At 44.7% G+C, this 27,883-nt stretch overlaps 1 protein-coding gene across 3 annotated transcripts; it reads right to left on the minus strand.

Annotated features, from left to right (window-relative positions):
* Nucleotides 1–27,289, minus strand: DYRK2 (dual specificity tyrosine phosphorylation regulated kinase 2). Of its 3 annotated transcripts, XM_044449854.1 has the most exons (3): nucleotides 26,770–27,289; nucleotides 25,722–25,867; nucleotides 1–8,486 (listed from the first exon to the last, which is right to left on the minus strand). In XM_044449854.1, the coding sequence occupies exons 1-3, from the start codon at nucleotides 26,831–26,833 to the stop codon at nucleotides 6,885–6,887; spliced, it is 1,812 nt and encodes a 603-aa protein (XP_044305789.1). In that variant the 5' UTR covers nucleotides 26,834–27,289; the 3' UTR covers nucleotides 1–6,884. The 3 variants fall into 3 exon arrangements, with proteins under 3 accessions (XP_044305789.1, XP_044305791.1, XP_044305790.1); XM_044449856.1 differs by lacking the exon at nucleotides 25,722–25,867; XM_044449855.1 differs by lacking the exons at nucleotides 25,722–25,867; nucleotides 26,770–27,289 and adding an exon at nucleotides 25,353–25,600.
* Between the last annotated feature and the right edge of the window lie 594 nt (nucleotides 27,290–27,883).

Raw genomic sequence — 27,883 nt, forward strand, 5'->3', positions numbered from 1 at the left:
TTTATGCAGGACATAAAATTTTATTCTGAAATGATCTCTGGCCACAACAATAAATGTAACAAATATTCACTAAAACAGTTTTAACTCCTGTTCTCAGCTATACAATACATATGCAGTATCATAAAACTGGCCACAAGGATTAAAACCTCCTACAACATATTTAATGTGAAGTTGGCTGTGACAGCAGCAGCATCTCACGTAAAAATTTACATACATATATACACAATCCACATTCAATCATTTTTCCACATTTTCAGTACACACAATTGCAGCATATTACAGTCACGTGTCTAAGTCATTGCTTATTTAAAAAAGAAAAGAAAAACAAACCCAATGTACACCTTAGACATAATCGTAGCAATTGAGCTGAGTAAATACAATGACTTTTTCATATTACTTTGTATTTTGTAGCACAGATGTACATGCCCCTAGAAACCATGTAATTCACAAATGTTTTTGTTATTTTAATGCTACCATAGCATTTCAAGTGGGTAATGCTAAAATCTTTACTGACATAAAAATGTTTAAAAAAGAAAAGAATATATGTTTACCAGCTACCTCTGATTGAAAAAAACCTTATGAAAAATAGACGGAATTGAAGAACTCTGACACGTGCCTAAAGAGTCTAATATAGCCCATTGCTACTTTAACAGACACAATCCCCCAAGCACTGTTGCTGTCCAGTCTCCATTCACTTCAATGGCATCTGCGCAAGGTTTCATGCAAGCCCCATTGTCATCAATGCTGCCTGCTTCGCAGTAGCCATAAAGTGTCTTTTTATTAAAACAACAACAACAACAACATTCTTCAGGAGTCCTTTCATGACCCCCAAACCACCCACCAAGGTAAAAGTGGCATTAAATGCCTTGCACCCAAATTGTAAAAATTCCCGGCTGCATTTATTGGAGCCAGACGCGTAGAAAAGGAATGCACTTTGGTTCATACCAAATGCCCTGGGATTAATTCTCACTATAAAATTAAACAGTTTGAGGTAATTTTTTTCCTTTTTACAAATACAGTTGATTCTGTCTAGTGCTGTCATACCAAAACAAAAAATAGTTCTTTAAAAATCAGTCCAATGTTAAGGTTACAGCTAACTACTATGAAGTGCCATCTTTAACCCTTGAAGGAGCATGAAAATAACTACAACAGAGTATTCTGTCTCCTGCTGAATAGTATGATAGCCTTGCTGATCTATAGTAAAGCCCTGAAAACTCGGGGCAAAATCAACTGGAAACCTCTCCTGCTCATACCCAATGGATAGAATTGTGAATCTTTTGAGAATATACTAAAATGTTCTCATGGAGCACTCATTAATTTCACTGAGATGTACACAGGAGAAGCTGCTAGTAGATTAGGCAGAGAGACATATTAAAAACAAGTATAGTATTTTAAAAATAGATTTCCACCTTAGTACATAGTACAGCATTCAAAGGGTTAAAGAGACAACATTGCATGCTGCACAACATGAAGTTGTTCGTAACAAAAGGCACATTGTTAACATCAAGGGCACAATTTGATTCTCCATGTTTCTTTTACACATCTTGCACTCTATTGTCCTCCTGGTTATACCAACATACTGAAGAAGCAAATTTTCCAACCCTCCAGCAGCACACGAGCTGGGCAAAATGAGACTGCTACTCAAGAAAAGGCAACACTGTGCTGTTCCTACTTCTGCGAAGAAGCACAGATGTCCCCAGACAATGGTAACAAGTGATGCTAAGCAAAGTTTCCAAGCCAACCTCTATCAGACCAACTAATTAGAGCCCTTAGAAACAAAATCATGTCAAAGCAAGAGGCAACATCCTTTAAAATGTGTTTTTTTTCTTCCCTATTTCCCCTCCCTATACCAATTAAAAATAAACTACAATAAAAAGCAGCCAGCTCAGTAAAAACTGTAAGATTTCTGCCCCTTTTTACTGTGAAAGCACACAGGATGTTTCATATTAGGATTAAAGAAGAAGCAGCAGCTCTGCACACTGTATTTGGGCCTAAAAGTTTCCGGTAGCCTCTATGATTATGACCAATTACAAATGCACGATCAGTATTTAAGTTCTGGTTCCTTGTTTCCATCACAATTCTTTCCCATTTATGTTAACATCTGCAGGATTGCATTAAAATGTAATGGACACATTTATTTAATACTATGAATTTTGCGGGGTGGGGGAAGAAATCACAGGTCCATCCCAAGCACCTGGCCCATACTAGCACACTCCTGTGCATGTAAAACTCCCATTCACATCTATGCAGGGCTCCCCATATAGCCACTGTTGCTCGCATGCTGCCCAGCATCTCTCTGAATGGAGAAAGCTGTACATCCAGAGCTCCAGTCAAGCACTGGGGGCCCATGGGGACTGGGATCACAGGCTAAGTGTATAGCTAATCATCAAGGTAATCAATGGACGCTTAGATCCCAAAGTTGCTTTTGCTGTTACACACATGTATGCATATTGCATAGCCACACACTAGAGAATGGCATACATTTAATACTATAAATAATTTAGTGTCATTTGGGAATTTAAGAGGTTTCTAAAAATGGGAATTTAAATAGGCATAATAACGAACATTGCTAAATATTAACAAACATCTTCTTTTAGCCACAGATCAGTTTGTGGGGAGGTTGGCAAGCAAGGGAATTTTTTGTTTCCTGAGAATTCATTTTTTTTAATGTATGCCCATTTCACAAAGCATAGTTAACAAAAACACATTTTCATTTTTTAAAAAATATGAAATATCTGAATTTTTTAAAGAAATTGACCGGAAACTTTCTTGGCCTCTCTGGGGACCATGCTTTAAGTAACTAAAGACATTGTTTACAATTATTGTAATTAGATTTGTGCATATCATCAAAGTTGTGAACATTATTATTGAAGCTTGCTAAAACCAAACCAAATCTCTCATTATTCTAGTACCCACAATTGTTTGAATTTAAGCCTGAGACAATTTAAAACTTCTCACTAAATATCATGATCACTGCATATGTAACATTGATTTTAACAACGTTAGTTTGCATTTGAAAAAAAAAATCTTCCAATGCAGGATCCGTGTATTTGAATTATTTTCATTCAACCTGGTCTTGGCTTTCCTTCTCCATGCAAAATAAATAAAAAATTAACTAGGTTGCACTACATACATCTAACCTATGTCTATCTGATCAAAACTTCAAGCCTCTCTGTGACAGAAGAAGCAAGTGAACAGGCCCAAGGTGTCCTTCCTTGAAAATGACCATGTTTACAAAACTGAAAAATCAACCTAATGCCTGCTCTTTCATTCGAAGTTTCCATTAAGAGGTAACATGAAGCTGCAACTGTCTTTTGACTTTCTCTCCATACAAGCTTCCCAAGCATACCAAACTTGTAAATGAGTTAAAGCTTGCACATGCCTTTATTTGCTGCACAAATGCTTCTGTCTCGTTTTCAAACCACTCATTTGTACCAGTCAACACTTGGACGAGATCTTCGACAAATCTGGAACATGATTCCTAAGGAAAGACACTAGAAGAATAGATGCAACTCCACTGATTACTAGAATATCTCATAGACAGCTCCTTAAATATTCAAGTAATGCCTCTAGAATCTAATGGCAGTGCTATAGAATTACTGTAGGAATCATCACTGGTGTATTGATGTTTTCAGCAACAGATACATACAATGTAGACGTGAAATATGTATTAGCACACATATTTAAGCACACCAGTGAACATGTCTGGAAAACCTGATTGGCCCAGATGTTCTAGATGTGCACACAGGGGTAACTTGAACACATGTTTTGCAACAATTGTAAAACAGCACAGCTCTAATATTTAGATAGTATACTGCATATTGCTTTTAGAGTTCCATTTTTTAAAAACAACAACCCAAATATGGTTTACAGAAATAGCTAAATAATGGTAGCCTCAGTTGTGGTACGATGTATCATTGAGGTCATAATCCATCAGGCAACCATATCCAGCAAGGCATTCTCCAGCACAACTTCCATTGAAATGAATGGGCACAAGTGGAACTCTTGTACCACTCGTATTTAATTTAATAAGAGTGTACTATTAAGTTTCCTGGTGAATTGTGCCTAACCTTTCTCTCTGTAAAAATCAGGGTTGATATCCAATGCTTTCTCAGTGCTATTGCCAATATCATTGCACAGGGATGAAGTGACACGAGCAAAATGGCATTAACACTTGCTAAGAAAAAGATAAGGCAGTGATTCATCACCAAATTTCAGTGGTGCTGTTTACCACCAAATTTCAGCAGCGATTCACCGCTTTTCCCCTTTGCCTAGCAACATCATTAGCACTTGTGCTGTGACAACACTGGATACTGTCCAAAGCAAAAATTGAAATTTCTACAGGGGTCTGGTCAACACAGATTCAAATCAGACAGTTCTTCTGAATACACATGTAAAGGCTGCTCTGTGCTTTCAAGCACAGGTAGACAGAAGATAACAGGTGAGAACAAAAGAATACAAATATGTATCTCAAAGTTTTTACTGCTTCAATGTCCAGTATGCAATATTTTGCTTTGCATGGTTTTTTCCTTCAGAAATCACATCAGATCTATAGATAGCATGCTTCCATCCACCTTCATTTATCCTTCTATACTAATAAGGATATTATATCATTTCTGAAGAACATTTTGTTCATATTTAGTAACTGATTGATTGAAAATTCCTAAACAATATATTTTGGAGCTCATTTCTGCAGATTTGTGGGAGAGCTAATGGGAAACTGGACACTGGGAGCACACAAATATCACACATACTGTGTTGGTCTGCCCCAGTTCTGAGCAAAGTTTTGGAATCTTAGTATGGATTAATGGATTAATAAAGCCAGGTCAATACATTCAAACCAATCCTGGCAAGAAAACTTCCATACAGAAATATTCCAGGAACTCTGTGCTGTTTCTGGAGAAAAATCAAAGAATTCTGTCCATTCCTTAACAGATCTGAACCCACAGGTTCAATGGGGTAAAACACACACACACACACATATATATCTCAGCACAAGGATAAGCAACTTGGTGCCTTCCAGAAGTTTTGGATAACTGTTCCCATATGCCCCAGAAAATGCCTAGTTTTTATGGGACTTGTAGTAAAAACTACCTGGAGGATACCTGGTTGCCTACCTCTGGGTTTAATTCTGTAATAGTTAAATTATACTCGTACCTCATTTGATGCGGTACGAGTAATTATTCACAGCCTGTAAAAAGAGTATTACATGTAAAACTGAACTGTGAGTCCCTAAGGGCGTGATCTTAAGCATGTATAGACAGAAAATAATCCTACAACTCTGAGCATGCCCCAGTTAGCAAGGCTGGCTGGCACATGCTGGAACCCCTAAGTGATCCAACCCGAGGTAGCCGTGGGACTTCCACAATACAGAACCTGGAGGAAAGGAGAGGGAAACGTCAATCAGAGTATGCTTGCTGCCTGCATTGATGGACCTGGTAGACAGTGAGAATCCTGAAAATGTTAGACCCATGCGGTATACAGAGCTGAAAGGGCAGCTTAAGTCTGCTCTTGCATCCAGAAAAAGGCTCTGGTTTGGCTGCGTGAAGTGGGGTGGGGTGCAGGAATCTTCTTTCCTTATTCTTTCCTCCCAAGGGCTCCTTTTTTTGTTGAGTTTTTCCAATCAAACAATTGGAAATTTGGGAGAACCCTGAAATACACTCTCATGAAATATTTTCCCTTTTGAAATGAATGGCCATGTTCAAGAATGGAAATTCCTGTGTACAGTCAGCATACACAACATTCATCTCCAAAATGCATTTTGCACCTTCCTTGCAGTCAATTCTTTCGCTATTCCTCTTAGCTGAGTCAGACACAGACGCTCTGCTACCAAACAGTGCAATGTTTTGCCTGTCTACTCAGATATATAAGTCCCGCTTAGTCCAGTGGGACTTACTTCCAGGTTTAAGAGTGTATAGGATAGCAGCCTAAAGCATTTTAAATTTTGAGGCTGCCCCTCTGGGTGCACTTTCCTGGGAGCAAGGTCCATAGAATAACTGTAAACTTCTGAGTAAACATGCAGGTGATTGCTCTCTGAAGTTCATAAATATGCCAAATACTGCAATTTATAAGCTAAGTTATAAATTATGCATTTATGCTGTAAAAGCAATAAAATAAGTTCGACTTTAGAAAGAAAGTCTTGCATATATTTTACTTTTTTCCAGAATTTCCATTTTCCCTCTCTGGACACCAGACAGGGAAATGCCACATGGGAACTGGGGCAAGCTCGGGGGCTGGTGTGAGTGTGCCGAAATGAAAACCCCCTACAGCTTTTCAACGTCTTCATTGTCATGTAGCAGATACCTGCTATAGGTGCGAGAAATCTGTTAATTATCTCTATTAGGGATGCAGCTTCTACAAGCAGCTATGCAGAACCTTCACTTGTACCCCTGAATGTTTTCTAAATCGCCAAAGAAAAATACAGGTCAATGTTTGCGGGATTGGAGTCTACTGCTACAATCAAAAGCAGAAATAGGCAAGTATTATTCACTCCAAGGAAAAGCCAATATGAACCATGGGGTGGGTGAAGAACAGAGCCTCCACTCCCCATCAAACTATAATATATGGTTGTTAGGTCATAACCAGTGGCCTGCCACTGACACTTATTATCGTGCCACACAAATCCCATAGTAAGGCTAACTGTATTTTATAAGAAAAACATTTCATTAAAAAAAAGTGTAAAAACTTAAAGCATTGTCCCCATGTTATTTTTATAAAATCAAACCCAATTTTCTTACATATTTAAAGTGAGTACTGAAAAAATACAAATGTTTAAAGTTACTGAGCAAATAAAAATAGAAATCTGAGCTACTTTTTCATATGAATAAGGCTCAGTGACATAATAATTCTTGTTGTTTGCAAAATCAGCATCAGATTATTCAAACTCAGCTAACAAGTTTTGGCAACACGGTTCTTTGCTGAATATTCCCATTGGCATCTGTCATCTGTGCCAGATTAGTCCTCAGTTTTGAAGCTGAGTTTGAAGTTGGAGGTAACTTGGAAATTGATGTGATAGCACCAGTGCTCTCTGTTATTCTTTTTGCTGATGTCTTCTCCCCAGTCGGAGGCTTTGGCAAACGTCTCCTTAGCCAGGGATGCCGTAAAGCCTGACCGGGTGTCATGCGCAAGGTAGGATCCCACTCTAAACACTGTTTCAAGAAGTCAAGGAAGAGGGGATCGTCACATCCTTTCAGTGCGCTCCCCCACTCTCTGCTCTCTGGTGGGCCACGCAACTTGCCCCTCCGGGAACGGCCACCATTGAGTACTACAGAACCATCTGACAAGGTAGTAATGGTACAGTACCGGGGATAACCCTTTGAGCTCACAAAATTTTTTGCTCTTTTGGATGAATCTAACAGTTTTTGAGAAGGCATGCCCAGCAGTTCTATCATACAAGCCAGCTGATCCCCTTCGTCTTCTCCTGGAAGGAGTGGATAACCTGTTAAGAGCTCTGCAAGAATGCAGCCCAGGCTCCACATGTCTATGGGCATCCCATAACGAGCACCGAGGATGACTTCTGGAGCACGGTAAAAACGTGACTGAATGTAAGTGTAGACACGCTGGTGCTCGTAACAGCTGGAGCCAAAATCAATAACTTTAATGCCACTCCGACCCTGTTGCTTCAACAGAATGTTCTCTGGCTTAAGGTCACAGTGAATGATTCTGTTTTTGTGCAAAGCATCCAAGCACTGCAAAATCGAGTGGGCAAACTTACGAACCAGTGGCAGGCTAAAGCCCTGAAATTTGTTTTTCTTGATGAGCTCATAAAGGTTCATGCTCAGCAACTCAAATGTCATGCAGATATGGTTGCGGAATGTGAAGTTTTCCAGCATGTGTATAACGTTCATGTTGTTATCCTTATCCTGCTTTTTTAGGTGCTCCAGAATTCTAATTTCTTCTGCGGCTTGGCGGTGAAAACGCTTCTCGTTCCTCACCATTTTCAGGGCTACGTGCTGATGCATTTTGTGATCATAGGCCTTCACCACTTGTCCAAAACTTCCTTTCCCTATAACCTTCAGGACCTCATATCTGTATAAGATATGATCATGGGGTACTTGTACGTAAGACCCCTGGTCGTCATCATATCCACAATTGTTTGGACCACCAATTACACCTTGTCTCTTCTTTGCATTTGGACCCAAAAAGTAGATTTCAGGGTAGTTGAAGACTTCATGATGCTCAAAGGCTGTTAGCTTTTGCATGTATTGCTTCATTGCTTGCTCTGGAGTTAAAGGACATGCTTTCACCTTCCCTGGCCCCTCTGTGGACTTCAGAGAGCTGGAGCTCCCTTGCCGCCTATGAGCGCTGTCCAGCTGTCGGTCTTGCACCACCGGCAATCCTGATTTTGCTACTGTTGTAAGCCCATTGGGTTGCGTTGTCAGGACGGTCCTTTTGTTGCTATTGTCTTCAAACAGTTGCTGAACCTGTATCTGCCCATGGCTGGCAACATGTAGGTGCTCATTCATTGTGTGCTTATTTCCACCAACCTAAAATACAAAGCACAATTTTCCAGTTAAAAAAGAAGGTAGGCTGGAATGGTTCCAAACTGAATAAATGAGTGGAGGAGATAGATCCTGTTCTTTATTCAAGAGCCATTTGTACATCCCAACCGTGCTCTCAAGGACCTACACCGGGAGTGGGTAACATGTTTCTCCCTCATCTATTTGAAGCTCCCACCAAACCATACCACCAAAAAGCTGCAGTTTGTTGCCGAACTTCCTGCCTTCCAATGCCACCAGATTTTGGTAGCAAACCTGGCAGCAGGGAAGCAGCGGGGATGCAGCCCCCAATGAGTTCCTGGTGAAGGGGGCTGGGCCTGGTTGTTGGCCATACCTGGTCTGCACACTTAAACCATTAGGCAGGATCCAGACTACCAACAGGTGGAACTTTGCCCATCACACACTCCCCTGGAAGAAGAGGGACAGGCCATTGTTCCTTCTTTCAACACACAGTCCCAGAAATCTCAAAAACTGCTTGGGAGGGTTTGTGGGAACCCTCCAGAAGAGCATGAGAGCATGAGAAGAGCTCTATCGGTTACAGAGGGAATCAGCAAAAACTTCCTGCCCTTCATCGCAAGCATGAGCCTCCACTGGAAATCAGCCCTTTCTGCACTGGCAGAAGGGCACGTTTGGGTCCATCTCCATGATATGGTGCTCTCCAAACAGCCACTGCCCCATGCCAGACAACCTGCCCTCCATCCCAGAAAGTTATGCCTGCTTTCCCCATCCGACCACCTACTGTTATGTTGTTATTCCTTTATGTAACATCTGATGCAACTAAACTTAGCCTTCTGCAAGAAGCTGCCACTGCAGTTCCCAATACAATAATTTAAAATGATTTTTGTATTGATTATTGTAAACCAACCAGCGAATTCTGGCTATTGGTCAGCATGGAACCTAAATAAATAAAGGCAGGATGCAATCCTATTCCCTTGAATATTTGGAGGGGTTTTTTTCACATTTTACTTGCTCTTGCTCACTCTAAGATATATCTGAAACAGCAGCATGAGAGTCCTACCACAACAACCAAAATGACTTGGCTGATACAAGTTCTCCCTCATATCTAAAACACACCATCTGGTTGTGTTCATGAATAGCGCTAGAGCTATGGTTAAAAAAAGAATTAAAACCTGTGGAAAAATGGTGCATTGACCCTGTTGACACACATTAAACGTGGACAGATAATACAAGGATATAGACATTCCCCATATGGATTCAGAAGCAGGCACTAAGTAAATTGCAGACCCTAACAAGGGTTACAAAAAACAGGATTGGAAAGATGCTACTGGCTTGCTCAAGTCTTTGCCAGTATTTGTCAATGCATTCAGTGGGAGTGGGGGAGGGCGTTGTGCATGTGTGAGACCGAGCGAGAGAAAGAGAAAGGACATGACCTTGTATTTGTTTACCTTCAGTTTCCTGGAAACTTGTTTGGCTCTAAAATTATTACTGTGCTGGTCACTGAGAATGAATCAGAATGAAAAAGATGCATTTTATTAAACCAACAGCAGTTTATCAGATCTATTTACAGTCTCGCTCTCTGTGTCTGTGGAGAACAGGTTGAAATTACTTTTGTGTTGTCCTTAACTGGTTTAAGATTTGTTGGAAAATCGTTATCACACCTTTAAGAAATAATGCTACTGCAATAATATGCAGATAAACCAACAGCTGTCAAACCATCACTTTGGATTTTTTATGTAGGAAATATATAGAAGGAAAAAGTGTGGTTGTATCCAGAAACCTTTAATGCAAAATGTCACATCTTTCTCTCACCAATTCTGTTACCTTGCTCCTTAGAGACATGAGCAAAATATGGGTAGCATCTGATTCTTATCATTGCTTCTAGGTACTAAAACCAAAAAACAAAACAAAACAAAGCAAAAACAAAAACCCCAACCCCTGCATATTCTGAGTTCTCTTTGGCACAAGCATTGAGTCTTGAGTACCAGGAAATCAGGGGCCTCTTTTCTGGCTGTCTTTGTCATGTTTTCCTGTTCATGGTTCTGTGATTAAAACAACTTCATGCACAGGTAGCCATTTGACATGTGGAACTTCTCCCAATAAGAAAATTTCAATGAGAATAACTACACCTGCTGAATTTCTACCTGTTGTTGGGCTAATGAAGGCATACTTGAAAAGGTGGCAATCCTTCCTGTTACAAGGGGATGGATCTGGATTAGTCCCATGCAACTAACTATGTTGCTGAAAGTAGACTTCACTGATGCGATTTGCCCGCACATCCCACCTTCTGAAGATGCTGCACAAAGCATCCAAGTCCCTGCAGTGCAGGGGCTGGGAAGAAGGGCAAACCCGCAAAACTGGAAGGAGGTACCTTCCATGAGTGAAGCCCTTCTAATTTCCAAAAGCAAACCCTGAATCCTACCTCAGAGTTACTAAAAGTACTGATACTTCAGGGAAAGCACATTCTTTCCAAATCCTGATTCTGAGTGTGAAAGAGGGCTGGGCTGCATGCAGCAATGCCGCCAAATGATCGACATGCATGTCCATGGCCTATGGCTGCATGATGGAAAGAGCATGTAATTGTGCCTTCCTGCTCTGACACTGCAGCTCCCATTATGTATCTTGCAGGTTTCAGGTTTGAGAAAATGGATTCAAACTACTGTACTACCAACCATGCTAGAGACAGGTAGGGTGGATGCAATGATTTTCTATGGCACAACTTGCACAGGTCTTCAGCTCCCCATTGCCTAACAACAGCAACCCCTGAAAATACTTCTTTCTGTTAAATTAAGATTCTGAAAAGGAGTGCAGGAAAAGAGGAACCAAGAGTGAATTCCTGTGTGAGGGTGGTTCTGGTGCTGACTGCAAATTCCTTTGCTGAGCGTATGCTCAGGGGCATCCTTAATTTCTTAATTTGTAGGGTATGTCTACCAGCCCAGCCCACTCTTTTCTAGCTAAGTTCCAGTAGAGAAAACAAGCAAAGAAGGTCCCAAGTCTGTCCACATGTACTCTGCAGTTCCCAATTCACCCGGCTATAGGGCACTGTTGCAGTTCCATTGGTCTTGGCAGCTCAAGAAAGGGCTGAATCACATATGCAACTACACCAGCACATAGTTTGGACTTGCATATCACGTCTATTATGTGAATGTCAGCTAATATAATATCATAATTATGCTTACTCCTCTGAGAGCTGTGGCTATCAGGAGACTCATAATTTGCACAAGTAACTAAATAAAAGATTTCTGTGTCTAGAAGACAGTCCAGCAGTGTTTCCACATATGTAGGCTGACCCATGCAGTCTGGTTCTGGGGGAACTCATCTGTACTAAGTAGTCTTTAGTATGCATTTGCCATTATTTGTCTATTCTATTGCTTGTATCTGGTAACAAAAGCTGGTGACTGCATCACTGTAAAAGGACTACAGATACTAATTGCCATTAAGTCCATACAATGTTACAGTTCACTTGCAACAGGTCACAGCTGTGCATTCTCCTGAAGACCATCTTGCCAGCTTTGACGCATGACCACTGAGTTTCACCCATTAACACACGCATATGCCTCCCACCTACAACACATGCAACCACACAGCATCCGTGCACGGTCATACCCAAAGACACACCATGCTTCACTTATCTCTGATCACACAAGCAGCCCATCTTTGAGATCAAACCCATTGCCAAGCTACTCCATAAAGGAGGATCCTACTAGGAATGGAAGAGTGCACATCACTTCCTTATTCCCATTCTGCTTTACCCATTCCCTTCTCCAAGAGAAGTAGAATGAATGACACAATTTGCAGCAATACAGTTTGGAGAAGGAAGAAAGCTTGGTGGGGCCTGATCAATACGGGCCAGGATAAGTTCTGGAGAACCACACAGAAACAAGAAAGCCTATGGTCCTGGTCTCCAAACCAGTCACTGAATTCTAGCTATGCATACCACCAACAGGGGTGTGTATGTCCATGAGTGTGGCATCCACAGGACTCGGTGTGCCCCGACATCTGGACACAGGTATCCACGCGGGGCAGCCGCAAGGGCATGAAGGCGAGGACAAGCAGGATTCCTGCATGCTGACTTCCAACGGGCTGCTCCGGTGGAGCTTGTCAAAGGCTCCACAAAGGTGAGTCAGAAGTCACTGCATGCACGCACACAGATCAGCCTCGAGACAGTCGGCAGAGGGAACAAATGACACTGCCAGTGTCCCAGCGGTGACTCGCAGTCCTGGGTCCCTTTGAGCCAGTCAGGCATGACAGGATGCTCCAAGTGCCCACACTGGCCGCTGACAGTTCTCTACCCCGCCTTCGCTTTGCTTCCCACTCACACTGAACCTGCCTGCTGCAGCCATGACCTATTTACACGGATAAGGAGTAAATCCAAACAGAATTATTTAAAGAGCAGAAAAGGTGGGAAAAATCCTCCCTTCCTTCTGCCAGTTTTGGAAAGGCGCGCGCGCGCACGCACACACACACACACACACACACACACACACACACACACATGCTGACTAGCTAATCCTGCCCTGTTGGAACTTAGGTGGCTATGTTTTTACTGTCACTGTACGTGTGAGTAGTAGGCTGCCGTAAATCAGCACAGGAGTACTGATATTTTTCTTTTTTATATACCCCAACATTTTTTCCTCCCAAGTCACCCAAGATGATTTACATCCTCCTCCTCCTCCTCCTCCTCTCACAACAACGATCATGTGGGGGAGGCTGGGCTGAGAGTCTGTGACTGGCCCAAAGTCACTCAGTGAGCTCCATGGCTGAGGGGCCTTAGAACCCCGATCTCCTGAGTCCGCCCCCCCCCCCCCCCCAATGCTCTTAACCACTGTGCCAGACTGGCTCTCACGTTGCTGTACCTTGGCATCTCCATCATCCTTCCAAGGAGGCGAGGCAACAGGCCACCCTCCTTTCTATACCCAAAACTAGCTGGGGAGCACCATTATTTCCCCATCCAAGGAAGGAGGTAAGGCACAGTGAGAAGGACATGGGCTTCAAACCAAGGCCCATTCAAAGAACCTTCATTCCAACAGCCTCAAAAAGAGCCGTTTCTATGTTTTCCTGCGGACAGAACGTTACAAGGGAGGGGTGGGCAACTTGCAGGATGTTCCCAGACCCCCAACTCCCATCAGCTGATCAGGGATGACAGGAACTGTGTTGTTATTGTTGCCGTTGCATTGCATTTTTTTTCTTTTGCAAGGAACCCAAGACATCTCACAAGGTTCTTCTTGTCTCCATTTTATCTACACAATAGCATTCCTATGAGGCAGGTTAGGCTGAGAGTGAGTTCATGCCAGATCCGCAGTCCAACACTCTAACCATTGCACCACACTGTATTTCAACAAAGGGAAGGCAATAGGCTCTCCAGCCGGGCTGCAGGGCTTGCTCAGCTTTGTCCTGAAATGACTGCCATTAACAGTATGTTTAGAAACAAAACCAGGTTCTCTTTAGTTACTGGTCTCATTCACACATTCCAAGGGCCTCAATTGCAAAGAAGATCCCTCTTGCATCTGGCTGAACATGTGCTGAACTACATTTCAGAGCTCGTTGCTGCACAAGGCAACATTTGTGAAGGGAGCAGTGGGGCTTGGTGTGGAGCGCATGCCAGGAAATGCAGCCGCAGCCCCACTTTGGACATAGGGACAGGCTATTAGCTCAAGCAGGTCATAGCTCCACATGTGCACTCAAAACTGAGAAGAAAGGTGGGGGCGGAGGAACGGTGAAAATAGCAGTGCCTCTCTTGCTCTCCACAGCATTTTTGTCAAGAAAGAAGTGATTAATAAGACTATTTGGCTTTTTAAGAATCCCAAAGAGCAGCTGAGCTATCAGTTTGACTGCGGTGCTACAGCTGCACCCTGTAAATATATGAAGAGAAATGAGCCCTGAAACAATACACTGGTGGGGAAAGGCTCACAGGACCTTAGAACCCCAGCACCCTTGAGATGTACCGGAGGCCCAATCATGTAAGAACAGTACTGACCCACCTGCATCAGCTGCCTGTATGCTTCCAGTCCCAATTCAAGGTGCTGGTCTTAACCTATAAAGCTTAACTAAGCTTGGGACTCAAATACCTGTTGGAGCTCCTTTCCCAGCCCGGATCTACCTGGACACTACACTCAGTTTCTGGAGCTTTCCTATGGGTGTCAACCCCTCCGGAGGCTCAGAAGGTGGCAACTAGGGGGAGGGCCTTTTCTGTGGTGGCCTCCATATTTGGAACAAGATTCCTGCTGTGGCCTGCCTGGCAACAAATTTGCCTTCTTTTGGGCACCAGGTTATGACACCTCTCTTTGCAGAGGCCTTTAGAGACTTCCCTGGTCATTCAGGGGCCTGGTCACTCAGGGGCCAAGTGAGGTTAAATTGCCTCTTAATGTTCTTTTATGTTATTTTAAATTATTAAATTCTTAATTATTTATCCATTGTATTTTATTGTTTTTATACTTAGCTGTAAACTGCCCAGAAAACTTTGGCTATCGGTGGTATGGCAATGAAATAGATGATGATGATGATGTGGTGGTGGGCTACAATACCCATCATCCATACCCAGCATTGATGGGCGTTGCAGACCACCACATCTGGAGGGCACCAAGTCAGGGGAGACCGCCCTACAGAGACCTCCAAAGCAAGATGTTCCGACAACATCTTGGAGAAGACAGCCTCTCCCATGTTTAGATAAGGAGATGATGTAAGACCGGGGAAGTTCATCATACACTTGCTAACCCCAGGCTGAATCAGTCCACAACAGGCAGCTCTGTCTGGGTCACCAGCTGCCAAATGTGGACCTGCCCAGGCAGTTTCACTTCTTCCCTAAATACTGAAACTGACAAAACACAGACAAGCATTCCACGGATGTGAGCACTTTATTAACTACTCGGAAAATAAGCGACGACAGCCAACACTGACAGCAAATGCTACTTCCTATCTAAATGGATGAGATGATCGAGACAGAAGCTCTTCCACAGAAGACAGTTAAATCCAGGGAAAAGGCTGAGTTGTTTATATACTGGTTTATTTCCAGCACAAGTACTGAGATTTCTCAAGCAGCTAAGTTCAAATGTTCTGGACTCTTGTTTTTCACTGAGGATCCCAATTGATTTCTACTGGGGAATGTTTCTGGCTTGTCCAGGATCTTGGGGTCACTGGCCAGGCCAAGATCATGCCCAACACTTTGCTGTCCCTGCATCTTAGAAGTCAATGCTGGTAATAGTTTATATCCCACTGTTTTCCCCTTGTAATAAATGCAAGGCATCTCACACAGTTCCATTTTATCCTCACAGCAACAACCCTGTGAGGTAGGTTAGGCTAAGAGCGAATGATTGGCCACCTGTTAAGCTGCATGGCTGGCAGAGACTAAACCTCTGTCTCCCAGGTCCCCAGTCCAACATTCCAGCTGCTCTACCAAATGAGGATACTCTCTCACACTCATCACAGGCCAAAGTTCTGCTCATTCTCCCCTACCCTTCTCTCTGGCAAACCGTGATCACAGGCAAATTGCTAAGCTTGGGAGAAGCTTCTGGGACTGCAGTTTCGCAACGCAGAACAAAGTTCCAAATTAAGCTTTTTATTTGGGCACACGACACAGAGAAGCAGAAGGAAAAGATTCAAGGCAGACTGTGTAAAATCAATAAAAAGGTTGGTTCTCTAAACTTATGAGTTCAAGATTTAACAAATTAAACACATTTAAGGACAATGGCATTGGCACTACAGAACAGCTGATACAGTAAGGACGTAAGTGGAGTCTGGCTCGATCATCAGACCAAAGGTCTGTGTGTGTGGGGGGGGGGGGACCTCTTTCAGCCTGAGGGCAAATTCCATTTCAGAGAAGTTTTTGGTGGCCAAATTCCAGCCATGGGTGGGGCTGAAACAAGTCAGGATCTAAACACCAAAAATACTGTGAACAGCTCTTAGAGGAGGTGTTTCATGCTTTTAGTAGGGTAACACAATGACACAAAAGCTGGGAAAACACCCAGTGACTTGATGGCTGGTGGAAAGGGGCAGTGCACTCTAGGGATCCATAGCGGACCTGGACTTGAAGGCTACATCCCTCATCTAGGTCAGCATCCAGATTCCACAGTGGCCAACCAGATGCCGTATCAGGATATGACTACAGGAGTCAACCTACTGTTTCCTCCCCAGCAGCTGAAATCCAATGTTGATAGTGCCCTTGAAGGCAGCATAGGGCCATCAAGACTAGCCATCCTTCAGGAGCAAAACGGCTCACTCTTCAGTCCTGAAACTTTAGGGGAGGCAGAGCGAAATGGATTACCAGGACAATTAAATCCTGGGTAGCCGAGACTGGAGGAGGAAGAGAAAGCTATCAGTAGCTGGCTCTGTGATACCTCTGTTATCAGAGGTTGCATGCATGCCTAAACCAGTTGGTTGGGTAGGTGGAGGTCTTGTGGGATACAATGGGCAGCCAGCTTGCCACCATATGAACAGAATGCTGGACTGGATGGACCATTGGTCTGATTCAGCATGGATTTTCTTACGTTCCTATGTTCTTTTGGCTGGATCGGAGGGTTTCCATGCGGGACATTTTTTCACTTTGGTGTGGTAGGTCCTCTGGAAACTGGAAAAATTTCCATTTCTGGAGATGTAGCTACAACCTTGCCTTTGGTGAAGTACCAGACAGATCAAAAGGATGACATGGAAAGAGTGTGAATTCTGTCTACTACTCTAGAACAATCTCCACCTGTCCATGATAGACATGCTGGGAAGTCTGGGGTGATTGGTGTGTGACAAGCTGACCTCTCCTGGCATCAGCCAAACACTTTAAAATGAGGACAGCTGATAAACCAAATTGGTTGTTAAAGGAAACAATTATAATATCTTATAACAAGATCTTATAATATCTTATAATATCTCCAAACAAGCACTGTGAGCAATTCAGTACATTGCAAAAAATTTTTAAACAATTGGAAATATACAAAATTACACTTGGGAAATACAAGGACAAATGATAGTTAACCTTGTTGAACTGATAACTAAACTTTTATAATATTCTAGGCCGGTGATGGTGAACCTTTTAGAGACTGAGTGCCCAAACTGCAACCCAAAGCCCACTTATTTATTGCAAATGCCAACACTACAATGAAACCTGAAAACTGAGGTTTTAGTTTAGAAAAAACAACTCACAGGCAGTCCAAGCAAATATATATAAATCCTTGGCAGTGCACTGACTGGATATGTGAAAGCTCGGATGAGTCGCGGCAAATGAGTTGCAGCTCGTGACGTCATCGCCTGGTTCTGATACTCCTTTCCGAGCATGGGCATGGCCCCTATGTGTGCTGTTATCTGATGCTCGGCTGCTGGGACGATGCTAGGGTGACTTGGCTCGTGTGCTGACAGAGAGGACTCTGCATGCCCGTTGTGGCACGCGTGCCATAGGTTCACCACCACTGCCCTGACCCTACCCTGGTGCACTCCCCTAACCCTAATATAGGGCTAAAGTTCCATTGAAAAGAGGGCGATTTTGAAAAAGACTTCCTTGAATAGCTCTTTCTGCACAACTCAACATTTCTGCCCATTCTACACACATTCCTACCATCAAAATCATGCCAGGACACCTTTGTTTTTCTAACCGTAATATAGTGATGGTGAACCTTTTAGAGAACGAGTGCCCAAACTGCAAACCCAAAACCCACTTATTTATCGCAAATGCCAACACTTCAATAAAACCTGAAAACTGAGGTTTTAGTTTAGAAAAAACAACTCACAGGCAGTCTAAGTAAATATATACATACATATCCTTGGCAGTGCAATGACCGGCCATGCAAAAGCTTGGACGAGTTGTCGCTAATGAGTGGCGGCTTGTGACATCATAGCCTGGCACCGCTTCTCCTTTCTGAGCATACGCATGGCCCCTATGTGCGCTGTTATCTGATGCTCGGCTGCTGGGGCGATGCTGAGATGACTTGGCTCATGTGCTGACACAGAGGGCTCTGTGTGCCCACTGTGGCACGTGTCCCATAGGTTTGCTACCACTGCTCTAGGTTGAATTTTGAGGAGACATTGATTAGCTATCTCTTTTTTCCCTTATTCTCTGTATTAGGGGTATGAAACTGTTTTTATGCTGAAGTTTCCTCTATCAGCAGGCATGGTGGGCAAGGCTGAAGTTAATGATGTGGAAAGCCAGAACGAAATGTTAGTGGACCACATTTCTCTCTCTCTTTCTTTGGCACCACTTCTGTCTCTGTCTGTCTCTTTCTCCCAGCAGGCTGCTGGGGGAAAGCCAAACTGCTCCTGCCAGAGGTCTGTGTTAGGCTGAGACTTGACTATCCTTGCTCTACATGGACAGAGCTAGGATATAATCCACAACATTCTGTTATTGCATAATATTTTCTTTTGTAATATTAATTTTCCCAAGAAAATTTCCCATGCTCAAGAAATGCCAACATGTGATTAGTTATTATTAGGTCTGGGAACCTATGGTCTATTCCTTTTAAATATCCTCAACAACCACATATAGTTTCTTGATATATAGGATTCCCCATTATGCCTTCAGAATGCAACATGACTTCCAAATTCCAGCTTAACTCTTGACACCTTTACCCTTGCAAATTCCCCATAAATGCATAAATGGGAACAAGTTCCATTCAAACAGCCTATCAAAGAGGCCCAATCCTCTGGGGACAGCTGGAAAAGAATACCTGGGAACTATCTATGAGGGAGTTTTATCAGTGGGGTTTTCTTTTCTTTTTGCTATTTATTGCTCTCTCTTTCCAAAAAGAAGAAAACATTTGTTAGCTGTCTGCATGTAACCAGCATCACTCTATATGACAAGACTACTAAAGAAAATGTGATGATGGAGCAATAGCACATGATAAAAAAGCATTTGTATCACCATATCCGAGGTGGATACTAATCTGGGAAAGTAACAGGTACTTTCCTCTCTAGGATTGTTCAAGACAGCTGGTTGCAGCTGTGCAGCTCTTCATATAGCAGGATATATGTGGTATCGGGTGAAACAGGCGGCACTGCAATTTATTTTTGCAGCCATCTGGGTATATATGGCAATGATACTTGTCAGGGCACAAACAGAAGAGGGAGGACGAATACAACTTATAAAAAATAATCTCCACAGAGTGTTTCTCACAAGCAAAGGGATCTTTATGCATTCTTTTTCCTCTTCCTGTTTTCTTCCTTTTTAAGTGTGCATATTCAGTACTGATCCCATCTTTCACATATTTTTTTATTTTTCAAAACAACAGTATTGTAATTAACTGCAATACATTAAAAGTTGCAATTATATGTGCCTTGTCACTGGAATTATGGGGAACTTTACAGATTCAAAAAACTGCTCTGAAGACTACACTTATTTTTATCATAAAAATGCACAGAAAACAGCAAAAAGGAACTGTGATTGGGACTGTGGGTTTGCCTTTGTTACATACTACTTTCTGAAACCATTAAACAAATGTGCAGCAATGTATAGCATTTTCCTAATGTGCCACAAAAAAACTGATACACAATTATTTGCAAGTATGCTAATTTTGAGATGAGAATTCACCCATTTCCCTTCAAAATAGCAAAACATTCTAGCAATTACAACTGATCACATCAATACCAGGGATGTCCATTGGATTCCAATGAAGCCCAACAGACCATTCTGGTTCTTTCAGAAGCAAACTGGGCTGCCCTCCAAAGCCACCAAAATAGAAAGATCTCCTCCATCCAGTTCTTTCATATCTTGCAGGTACAATCCCCCGAAGTAGCTACTATGCCTGACAACATAACCGAGTATGACAAGTGAAATAAATGCTGTGGCACAATTTAGCAGCATACAAATGGTTTAAATAAATAAATAAATTCCTTTTATTTTTCATGGTAGTCAGTGGGAGGCTCAAAGCTTCAAATTTCTCAATCTTAACCTGGGTTCAGTACCAAGTCAAACTGCCTTTGAACTGGTCCAGGCAGAACTGGATCATTTTCCAAAATGCTGAATCAGGATTAGAATTTGGGGGTTGGTACACACCTCTAATAGATGGTAGGGATGCCATCTAGATTTGTCCATTTCAGGTACGTATGGATAATTTTATTTGGGACTTAGGTATGTACAGACTTTTATTTGAGAAGTACTGGGGATAAAATAAATGGCTGTATCCAATTCAAGTTAGTCTTACTTAGGTCATGAAATTGGCATGAAAAATTAGGCATGACTAACTGAGATTGTCACATTCCCTCTATTTCCAAAGTTTAAATTCAAGCATGGATCCTTTTGTAGCATCATCCACACACAACAGGGGGTTTAAAGGAACTCCAAGATCAGCAGAAGTACAAAAAAGAACCCCTTAAGTGGAAAAACAACATAATGGGAGGACTCTAAAACTGGCCCAGTGAGAATCCAGTATACGGCTCAGTGGTCCCAGAATGCTGCCGGCAGGAGGGTCAGAAACGCAAGCGGAAAGGGAAATGAAACGGAAATATTCTGCAAAAGGACACGGCTGAAATTGCGAATGAACCATCTGGAAAGCTTTGGTTATTGTAACCAAAGAAATGTAATAAATTAAAACTGAATAAATAAACACTGAGCGAGAACATTCCACACTGCAAAGTTCTGTTGAAGATCTCACTTGCTACACATACTATTGACCGGGGTTAGACAGGCTGCATTATCAATGGGTGACAAAACTACACATGCATTCCCCATTTGGGGGTTGTGTTGACATGATACAAGAACCCCCAGGTGGAGGTTACAGTTGCAACATGGTGGGTGTATGTGCTGCAGCCATAACTTGCATTAAACACAAAGTCACGGTGTGCAAAAAGTCACACTGTGGACTTCCCTTTGGGTCTTGTGACTAGAAAACCATTACACAAACTGCTTACTGAGTCCGTGTGAAGACTGTACACTCCTATTTTATGCTCCCCAGCAACATTTTCACTTTTCAGATCGTGAACCATTTTGGATAAAGGAACAGGATAGAAATCTAATAAAATAAATAACATTTAAGGTTCTACCAGGAAACCAAATGGATCATTATTGTTCTGTATTGCAGGGAAATACACCATTTCACATAGTGATTATGTCTTACTTCTGAAAAGTTCTGGGGAATTATTAGAGCTTAATCATGTGGCCGTTTACTTGGAAAGAAGGCTCACTTGATCAATGGCATCTCGCAATAAATGTGTACAGGACTGCAGCCTTGAAATGGCATACCAAGCTTATATGCATAGAGAGAGTCAAGCAACATTCTGCCTCCTGCCTCTGAGAAAATACAATTCTGCAGTGCAAAAGACATGTCAAACAGCTTTGAACTAGTCCAAACAGAACTGGGCCATTTTCCAAACTGCTGAATCAGGGCTGGAATCAAATCTGGGAGTTGGTGCATGACTCTAATAGATACAAGGGATGTCATCTAGATTTTGTCCATTTTAGATTTGTACAGGTGATCCAAAGTTCTGGATTATGCTCCTAGGTTGCATAAAGGTTCCGTCTGCAATTTGGTTACATTTTAGTTGCTGGAGCCAACTGGTACGCATGCTTGCTAAGGAATGTATGCATTTCAAGATAGGAAATTTGCTTTAAATCAATGCTGCTGCTTGCATACATTTAATGATCTAATTTTATTTTTTTGCCTTGGGAAAAAAAAATAATTCATGGCTTAATGTAATTTGGTCCTGTATGCAAGGAGCATCTGACAAGGAGAAGAACTCATTCAGACAATAAGCACAGCCTGGTTTGATGAAAGGTAAATGGATGTGGGCTGAGGAGAAAAGAAGCAAAGCTGTTCCCAGCCTCGGGTGCTCAGACATCGTAGGACTTCAGCTTCCAGCAGCATGGCCAATGGTCAAAGGTGATGGGAATTGTAGTTTAACAACAGTCTGGGAATTCAGGACTGGGAAAAACAGCCTTATGCTTTTCTTTTTTAAAAAAATCTGGATCTGATGCAGAGTTTTTTCTGAAGTTTGGACAGAATTTGTTGAAATAACAGGGTACAATTTTGACAGCTTGACATCCTCCACTTCAGCTTAGATATCTTACTTCTCTGTTGACAAAATCAGAATGCAGATGGTCCTACAGTAGTGAAAGACAACAACTCCAATCATCCCTAGCCAACACAGCCTGTGGTTAGGAATAATGGGAGTTGTATTCCAGCAACAGGTGAAGGGCAACACATTTTCCATTCCTGTTTTAAACATTAGGACTTTAAATATCTCTGCATGGAATAGTGGTGCTCTTATGGGTTGCTGTTCATGATTGCAGTATTTCACCATACAGCTCAGGTGTTTTTTTTAACACAAGAGGTACACCCAGCAACTCCATACAGTAATGTGTCAACCAGCCCAAGGAGGAATCTGAAAGTGGCACAAACTCGGCTAAGGATTAGGGAAAAGCCATTAAGGAAGAATGAGCTGCATTACAAGACTTACTGTAAACAGGACCAACATCAAGGAACAGAGAAAGGGACACCTCTACTATCAAAATTGAAATAGGTAATTTTCACTAGCAACACAAAAGGAAAAAGTTATAAAAATGGACAGAGATGTCAGAAGCAAAATTATCTCTGCTTCCTGCTGCAGACGCTTTGGATACCATAAATGACTGGGAAGATGAAGACAAGGTAAGAAGGCGTAATTTAAAAACACAGATTTGGACTTTAGGGATGAATTGTTTATGATTTCTCTGTGGTGGCAATTTCCCCAGGAAGAGCTATGCAACAGTGTAAAGGAAACGTGGCAATGTTAAGACATCTGACCTGTGCACAAAGTCAAGAGACAAGGATGTGGACATTTGGGAATTGTAACAGTAGTAGATGATGACTCACTTATGAAGTTATTTTGGAATCCATTAATTGTTTTAGTCACAACATCCCAATGGTATTTAATTTCCATTTACAGATGGGACTGAGGCCAAAGAAAGTTTGCCAAGAAGTTCCTATCAAGTTTCATGGTTGAACAGGGTTCTGAACTACAGGTGCCAAAGGCTAAACATGGGATTCTACCCACTGGCTCACTTCAATTAGGAATGAAAGGGCTGGGCTGCAAGAGAGTATCAAAAAGCCAAAGGACCTAGAATGTAAATGAAAATGGGCAAAGGAACCTCCGACTTGATGTGGCACTCAGTGATCGGAGCACCTCAGAGTAACCTTAGTGGTGGGGATGCAATGAGGCCATATAGTCTAAGAAAGTGCCACTCCTGACACTCAGCCGTCCATCTGCTTAGCAACAGAAGTTACCATAAATACAGAGCACAAGCCAAAGCTTCTTTTATAGTGCATAGCTCTTTCCCACATGAGATCACTTAGGTATTTGAGGTGGGAATAGTTTGGAGAATGAACCACTTATGGTGGGAGGACACTGGGGGCAGATACCAACCAGAGGGGAAAATCAAAGGGAAATGCAATTTTCCACATACTTCTCCCCAACCTGATCCCTGGAGGTTGTAGCCAGCAGTGCTACCCCTCTTTTAACCTCCAAAACAGCTAACTGGACCTGGAATATCTTGGTCGACAGCCCGTTCTAAATTCAATGTTGCACTTGCACCAGGTTTGAACATACCCAGTGTACAGCACAGAACACAGAGATGCCAAGATACACATTCGTCCATGCCAACAGTTCTACTTTGAACTATGCAACTTCTTAATTTGAGCTGCAGCTCCACAGGCTTAGTTCTGGAATTGATTTTCAGCATCGGGAATCAGCCCCCAAACATGTTACCTAGTAAGAGTGTCCTTGAACATACACAACATGCATTCTCTTCCTCCTCTCCCCACCTGCAACTAGCACACCCAATCCATAATGGGCAGAAGAGGCTTCCAGCTCAAAGAGGTGTTACTTTGAGGAAATTCTAAGCCACAGAGCCTCTTTTGTTACAGACATTAAAGGCAAATGCACGCCCTACCCACAGCCACCTTCCATCAAGTTAATTGCATAAGCATTCTGAAAAAGCAGCTCTACCAAATAAATATAAGGGATCAGGGCTTTCATATCAGCACATATTCAATATTCTTCAGGTTGAAAGCCAGGTCAAATGCAGTAGCAGAAGAAGGCAAACCACCTGTCTGCCTGCCTCATCAAATAGCTCATCTCACTTAGATCCAACCTTTGCAACAGGTTATCTACAACCAGGAAATTCTTTGAGAAATCATAAGCACTACTATCAGGCAACACTTGTTTCTGTTGTTAGAACTGTTTACATTTTCAATGTCACTCTCTTGCCCAACTCAACCCCATCTTCCCCGGGAATGGGATATTGGTCTGAGCAAGTCTCACCATCAGGAGAGCAAACTTGATTTTTCAGTTGGAGGAAAAAAAGAATTGGGAAAAGTAGACTAACCTTGAACTAAAGTGACTAACTCCCTTTTCAAAGCTGTTCCTATCTCAGAAATACCTACCTAACCCCATGCACTACACTGAAATGTAAAATGCCTAATAATAATAATTAATAATAATAAATAATAATACTTTATTAAGAGAAAGAGATAATAAAAATAATGGCATGATCAAAATCCATTGAAGCATCTCAGCATAACCACATAACCTTCCCTGGGGACTTACAGAGTGGTTTTCCCCATCTTATTTTTGTTCCAAATCTATACTGAGTGCAGGGAATTTTAAGATTGCCTTCCAGAGAAGTGCACAGAAACTCCTTGCCTACAGACCTGTGTCTCACAGTGGTCCATGTGAGCTGCAGTTCTGCCAAATCCCCCCCCCCCAACCAGAGGCTTTAGTGGAAGGGAGCCCCAAAAGCCATCTCCCCAGCAACCCTCCCCATCTTTCTCCGGCAATGGAGGGAGTGGAGAAAACTGCCACAGCATCACTCAGTGGTGGCACAAGTAAGTTGACTTCACCCTCTGCCCCTAACCTCTCCCCGGCTCTGCACAGAAGATCCAACCGGAGCCTCGTTCCCAAGTGGCTCTAAACGGTGGCTCTCCCATTCTTCTCCGTCCCCCGGAATACCTGTTGAAACCAGACAGGTAACAGGACCAGGACGTGTTGCGACATGCTAGAGAGGATAATTAGGACTCCTCCATAGTCCGTTGGTGGTCCGTGCTGGCTCATTCACAGGTCCCTCTCAGACAGGCTGGCTGGCAGCCTGACTGTACCTCGCACATTGACTGCTATTAATACCAAAGGGAGGAGGGGCGAGGGGGCGCTTATGAGAGGCTGGCACCTTATTTTGAGAATGGAGAGGATTAGGCCCAGGGGAGCGGGGCTGTCTGGAGGGGTTGTGGCCCGGCTGGCTCCGCGACCTCCCGGGGCAGATTCACCTGAGCCTTGAATGCACACAGCGCCCCCCGCCCGCCCGCAATCGCGACTCCTTCTCACCGAGTGGGCGGCGCTGCTGGGCTTCAGCGGCGGCAGAGCGATGGGGGAAGGCGGTCCGGTCCCAGCGCCCGTGCGAGAGGCCCCTCCGGCTCCAATCCCCGGGGAAGCCTGGAACGGGCGAGCGCTCTCCCCTCCGCTCCTGCTGCCTGCGGAGGAAGGGAGAAGAGACCGGCTGAGACCGGCGGGCGTGCGTGCGGGGTCCAGCAGGCTCCGGCTCAAAGGCAGGGGGAAGTGGCTGAGGAAGTGGAAGAGGGAGCCCCGGGAGCCCCCTCCCCAGCGCCCCTCCTCGTCCTCCGCCGGCTGCCATCGCAATAGCGTCGGAGCGAGCATAAGCAAGCCGATCTCAAACGTGGCACCGAGCGCACATCAAAGTCCTCCGGGCGTCTCCAGGCTAATCAGAGCACAGGCCGCCGCGGGTTAACCCACTTAAACCTTTCAGCCACGATTAACCCACAATCATTAGAAGCCTAAATGGGGAGCCAAACTGGATTTGCATGGCACACATCCCTCCCCCCCGCCACCCCCCCCCGCGGTACCGTCTGTCTCGTCGTAAAGGGAGAGGGGGGAAGGCTCACTCATCCAATCCAGTTCTCAACATCTCGCCTCTGCCTCAAGGGAAGCGGATCAGCCCGCTCCCTCGCCCCCCTCTGATCAACCCAGTATAGGGAGGAACAGCGCAGGAACTCCGCTCGGCTCCTCGCCGCGTCGGTTCCAAGCCGGCCCCGCTGCAACCGAGCAGTTGCAACAAGCGCTTCTCTTGCACATTCGCCCCAAACTTGTCGGCTCGAGAAACATGACAACCGCGGAAAGCGCAGGCGGCTCTCTGGCCAAACCCAGCAAGACCTCGCAAGAAACGAGCAGCGTGCAGACGGGGATTCAAACGCGGGCTGCTTCTGGAGCCGAGGGAGAGGCTGGGTTCCACATCCAGGGAAGGGCTCCGTCGACAGTGCTTGGCCTTGGGGCGGGAGGGGAGGCTTGGGGCGTGGGAGATAGGGGGGAAGGGGCGTGAAACCCGTTCGGCGCCGCCGGCGGCCCTGGCCCTCCTTACCAGCTGGGCAAGCGGCAGCAGCCCCTCCAGCGCCAGCAGCTGAAGCTTTCCTGGTGGTTAACATGGCCGCTGGAGAGCAGGGCGAGATGAATACATTTTAAGACTGCCGCGGCTCCGCGGGATCTTCGCCTCCTTGTCCGCTGCTTCGGCCCGGCCCTTCCGATCGGCAGCTCCCGTCGCCGTCTGCTTGCAAGCGGCAGCAGCTACACCACCCAGCCGCGCACTCTTCCGCAGCATCCGTCCCCGCAAGCCCGGGCCCGCCGGGCAGCAGCCACCCCCGGCTTCAGCCTCCTCCGCCGGCGCCTCCTCGCCCTCCTTGTCCTCGTCTTCTTTCTCCAGCGGTAGCAGAGGCGGCGGCAGCAGCAAGAGCGCCGCCGCCGCCCCCCGCCCCAAACACATCACCCCGCCAGTTTCCAGGATCCCCGAGTCTCTTCCCAGTATGGCAGAGGCGGCGGCAAGAACACCGCTCCTTCCTGCCTTCCCTCCCTGCCTCCCTCCTTCTCCCCCTGCGGGGACAGAAGCAAACAGCGACCGACCGACCGACCGACCGACCGCCCCTCGGCCGAGGGCAATCCCCGCCCTCCGCCTCTGCCCTCCCCCGGGAGGCAGCCGCCCGAGCCTTTCCCGCCGCCGCGGCTCCTGCACACTTTCGCTTTCAAGAAACCTGCAGGCAGGCCGGGCAGCGCCGCCGAAGCCCAGCCGAGCGCGCCCGCCGCCCCGCCTGCTGGGCAGCCGCAGCCGGCTAGCCTGGCTCCCCCTCCCCGCCCCTGCTCCTCCTCCGCTCCCCCGGGCGGCTGGGCTGGGAGGGCGGCTGCAGCTGTCCTTCGCTTGGCTGGCGAGTCGAGGCGACCATCCGCTTCCTCCCCGTCATGTGGTGCTCCGGGAAGCGGGCGGGGAGGAGTGAGGAAGAGAAGCAGGCTCTGGGAAGGCGAACGCTTCGGCAGGCCCTTGGTCCCGTCCCTCCCGCCGCGGAAAGAGAGGAGAGGGCGGTCGGGCAGCCCCCCGCCGGCCTGACGCCCCCACGCCGCCGGGGCCGCCTGGGGCTGGTGCAGAACAAGCCCGGCCTGTCCCTGCTCGCCTCGCTCCGCTCGCGGCCGTCCTCCTGACCCCGCGC

Source organism: Varanus komodoensis, unplaced genomic scaffold (assembly GCF_004798865.1).
Source record: "Varanus komodoensis strain SLA01 unplaced genomic scaffold, ASM479886v1 scaffold61, whole genome shotgun sequence".
Lineage (NCBI taxonomy): Eukaryota > Metazoa > Chordata > Lepidosauria > Squamata > Varanidae > Varanus > Varanus komodoensis.